The sequence below is a fragment of the Sphaeroforma arctica genome (genome assembly GCF_001186125.1).
Source record: "Sphaeroforma arctica JP610 unplaced genomic scaffold supercont1.856, whole genome shotgun sequence".
NCBI classification, from domain to species: domain Eukaryota; class Ichthyosporea; order Ichthyophonida; genus Sphaeroforma; species Sphaeroforma arctica.
The window spans coordinates 1-4,724 of record NW_014039702.1 but is presented as its reverse complement, the minus strand read 5'-3'; the positions used below and the strand labels follow the sequence as shown (position 1 = coordinate 4,724).

Below are 4,724 nucleotides of genomic sequence, written 5' to 3'. Positions count from 1 at the left end.
TGTAAATAATATATATATGTAATATATATATATGTAATAATATATATATATATATATATATATGATTCTTAATCTATATCTATATCTATATATTAATTATACCATATATATACATAAATTATATGTTTTATTTATGTATATATATATTTATATATATATATTTTATTATAATATGTATTTATATATATATACTATGTATGTATGCCTGGATATACATATATATATAATTAGTTATTAGCGTATGAACGTATTCCTTTTTAGGAGACTCATACGTACCTATACCATTACGAGTATGTGTACTCTTTTGTGCACGAATCATAGTATAAATGTATTATGTAGAAGAGCATCAGCAACATGAGGTAAATTAAACATATCAATTCACGATTCATTTACAGCTGTTAATGCTTGTTTGATAAAGTACTTAGTATATTGTCATACTTGCATTATATTTGTCATCCTTCCATTGAAACTCCTCATCTGACGATTGTCCACACCTGGTGATTTATATGGCATGCGTAAACACTTCTCTTCTAATATGCTCGGGTAATAACAGCCATATAACAAATACCAGTAGTTATCTTTTCATTCCTTTTCTTCAACGTCCTCGCATGACCGCCGCGGCCACTTCGACATGGCCAACTCCGTCATCTATTGACGTTCACGCACGCTCAGCTCTCGTGCTAGACACAATTGTACCATTCTCATACATTCACGTTTCTCAATTCTATCCTGAGACGCAATCATCCAGCGAGTTAAGTTTTAAGCTTAGGCGTACACCCTGGGCTGAGCCTATGTAGTCACGCGCACGCATAAGATCTCCACCCAATTGCTCATACCCACCCCCACACACCCCATGACTATAGGGCTGCCTGCCGTCTGTCTACTGCTGTGGTGACGAGGGGGGCACCGCCGGGATGGTGTTCCTGATCATCTTCCGGGTCATGCAAGGCCTGTGCACTAGTGGCGAGGTTGGGAACATGGCCACATACATAGCCGAGCAGGAGCACACTGGTGTGCTGGGCATGCTGAACGCCATCATCGGCTTTGGATCGTTCTCCGGCTTTGTCCTATCCAGTTCCTTTGTGTGGGTGCTGCAAACCGTTCTGACCGAAGATGAGATGCTGCTATGGGGCTGGCGCATACCCTTCCTGGTGTGTATCGTGCCGGGGTGTGTGACGCTGTTTGCCCGCAGGAACATGCAGGAGACGGAGACCTTCAAGCAGATGCATGCGGTTGCCAAGCAACGCACCAAGCCAACCGAGAGTGTCGAGGGAGGTGTTGGGTCTGCAACAGATAAGTCGGCGAAAGGCGCTAGTTTGGTTGCACTCAAGAACGATGAGAGTAAGTCGGATCTCCCCGGCAAGAGCACGACAGGTATCTCCATCGGCGGAAGCCCAAGCTCGGCTGATCTCGAGCACGAGGCACTCAGCAGCAACCCGCTCAAAGAACTCTTCACACACAGTCCCATGCAGACCCTGTTCGTGTTCCTGGGGATGGCTGGGTTCTCGAATATGGTGTACATTGGGTTGATATATAGTACTACATATCTGCGGGTGTACAAGGGCGTTGAATCCTCTACTGCCTTGGGTATGAGCGTGGTGGGCAAGTTGCTGATGTTGTGCATATGCCCGATCTTCGGGTACATGAGCGATAGGCTGGGTACAGGTACGTGCTTGTCGATAGTTGGCCGCGTGAGCAAGTAGGTCTAGGTACCTACCTTAACCGCAACAGTAGCGACCTTCAACTTGACTGTCTATAGACGTGTGTCTTTGTGACCTGATCTGTACTGTTACTCACCTACTCAGGATTATCACGTCACCTGTCCCTACCAACATGTACAATGCACCCCATTTATGAAGTGGACATATCTCTTGCACACTTCCCCTCCATTCACATAGTCCCTCTTCTCCAATCACCCTCCACCAGGCAAAGCCTTTGTGATCGGTAACGTGGTGCTGCTCACAGGCACACTGTCCTGGGCTGGTATGATATACGGCGACTCTCTCGCCGTGTTTTGGGCCATGCAAGTGTTGCTTGGCCTAGGCGGTGGCTTCCTTATCGCACCTTATCTATGGTGTGCAGAGGCCTTCCCAGCCCGTTTGCGTGCCACCGGGTTCGTGTCGTATAACGTTTCCTTGACCGTGTTCGGGGGCTTTGGGCCGTTGATCGCCTCTGAGATTGCGGCGACTGGACAAGACTGGGGCATTCTGGTGCTGAGTGGAGGCATTGCGCTGATTGCAGCCGTGTCTACGGTGGTTGCCTATGGCAAGCATTCGAGAGGGGAGGTTATTATGTCCAATATCCGACCAGAGATGTACTAATACTGGGCGCCAGGGTTTAAGAATATCCGCTAGCAAGTGTTGTACATGCGTGCCATACCCGACATTCCCTCTATGTACATGTATTGCGATGGGGAGTGGATGGTCACAATATAACAATGTCACAGGGTTAGGGCCTGTGCAACCATCTCACATGATGCGTTAGTTTTTTTAGTACCGTATAATATTGACGTTCGTCAATTAAATAAATATTAGTATATGAAAATGGAGTATCAAAGCCTTCATACATCGAATGACATCATGAAATTATCATTAGAGGTTATAGATATCGGAAAGGGTTCTATTGATTGTTTTAGGGGTTTAGGACCTTGCTAAATACAGATAACGGAAAGGGCCTTTAATTTTCAGAGCACACTGTACACAGATATTTTGGGAAGCAAGTTTGATTATGAAGAAGAATTAATGATTATAATACATGTTCCGAAATTGAATACTGTGTCTGTAAATAGAGCATACATACCGGACACTTGACCACATTGCCATGATAAACCGATGCAATATATTCCAACCTCGGTATCTGTAGTCTATAGGACACTTTATATTTTCTTCTTCTTCTCACTTAAGAACTTCTCACAGATGTCAGGTTTTTGGGTTGTCTCTAGGCCCCTAGGGTTTGGGGTTTGTTTGGGTTTTGGGTTGTACCTAGGGTTTCAGGGTTGGAGGTTCTCAAATCATATTCATCTGGCGTGGTGGCTGCAGTTATATCTCTGTCCTGACACGCCCTGACATGATGGCAGTTATATGCAATGGTAGTGATCATAACCCCCTGAATGTTGAAGTTCTAGGAGGCTGTGGAATGGCCAAGAGGATGACCACTACATTTGTAAGAATGGAGTGCAGTCGTGGCAACATGTGTTCATATTCAACTTTATAGATTCGATTGTTGGGTGCGTCGTATAAATATGACTACTATATTTGTAAGAATGGAGTGCAGCCATGGCAACATGTGTTCATATATTTACAACTTTGTAGATACGATTGTTGGTTGTGGCAAATAAATATATTACCGGGTGTCATACATTATTTATACTAAATTTCCACGAAGTTGGTCGAAAACTTTCGAAGCTCTCCTCATATGAGACCAGTTGCGACTCAACATCCGGTCTGGTTAAAGTATGCAATATAGCCTCATCTTCTCACTTTGTTTATAAAAATTATTACAAAACAGAAAGTATTGGATAGGTCCGGTTGCATCTGATAGATGAATAGGATATACTTCTACTTTTGTATGTGAAGGGTAGCATCCTCATTTGCTATACTTCGTATCACTCACGAGTACCCTACACGGCCAACCATGGTGTGAGACTCGTTATCAGCAATCCGGATTTAAAAGTAGCTATGGCCAAGAACATGTTGAGCATGGGATGTTGTAGTTTTTTCAGGTTTCGTCAGTCATATGAGACTTGGATGTGCCATAGACAACGGGAACGGTGGTTACCGCTAGTACATGTACATGGAGTGGATATCTAAAAATGAGCAGCCCCGCGCCATTCCGAGCGCTAATATGTATTTATTGCGGCAGGTGTGAACGGGTTTACTCGGGATTGTATTTATTGCACTCAACCCAATCCTGATCATAGGAGCTTTATTTCATATATTAAGGTCTTGTTTCACACATATATATATATCTGGTGGTACGTTGTTCGTTCCAGATTCATATTTCATATCTCATATTTTGTAGGTCACAATTATCCATCCCACGAGCACCCTCTCTGGCTGGGAAGCCCCTTGCAGCACCTTGCACGTCTTAAATAATAGACGCTAAGTATCGTAGCCTTCATGTACTCAGAAATGACTCACAACCACAGCGTAAACTAAGGTACCGGTCATCCCCACTCCCCCATCGCGCGCAGAGGGGTCGAACTCACGTCTTCAACTATGAACTCGCAATCAAGAGCACGGAGCTGCTAGCCGGCGTATTATTGGCTACCGAAGCGTTGGAGTTGGTACCAGCTCCTTTAGTGGTAGCGGGGTCGGTGTGAGAAAGCAAGTCGTACTTGCAGGTGGGACAGTTGGTGCTCTGTGCCAGCCACTGGTCGATGCATGCTGTGTGGTATTCGTGCTTGCACGGCAACTGACGTAGACAGTCCTCGGCTCGTTCCTGCTCAAGGCAGATAGGACACACCTCACCTTCCTGAATGTGCAAATAGAAATATAGGATTTAAGTATATGTACAAATACACACAAATCAACATATATATATAAATACATATATACATATATATATAAATATATATATATATATATATATATATATATATAATATATATATATATATATATATATATATATATATATATATATATATATATATATATATATATATATAATAATAATAATATATATATATATATATATATATATATATATATATATATATATATA

General features: G+C 42.7%; 2 protein-coding genes across 2 annotated transcripts in view; one reads left to right on the top strand and one right to left on the bottom strand.

Moving 5' to 3' along the window:
- The window catches only part of SARC_08937 (hypothetical protein), a 4,265-nt gene extending 1,319 nt beyond the window's left edge, over window positions 1-2,946 (top strand). The window contains exons 2-3 of the mRNA XM_014297066.1: window positions 864-1,665; window positions 1,927-2,946. Coding sequence (XP_014152541.1) covers window positions 864-1,665; window positions 1,927-2,321 — 1,197 coding nt within the window. The 3' untranslated portion in view covers window positions 2,322-2,946. The remainder of the gene's footprint in view (window positions 1-863; window positions 1,666-1,926) is intronic.
- A 779-nt stretch (window positions 2,947-3,725) lies between these two features.
- SARC_08936 (hypothetical protein) lies at window positions 3,726-4,481 on the bottom strand (the record flags this gene model as incomplete). The annotated part of the gene is made up of 1 exon (XM_014297065.1): window positions 3,726-4,481. A coding segment is annotated over one exon (266 nt), but the record flags the coding sequence as incomplete, so codon positions are not given.
- Window positions 4,482-4,724: the final 243 nt, after the last annotated feature.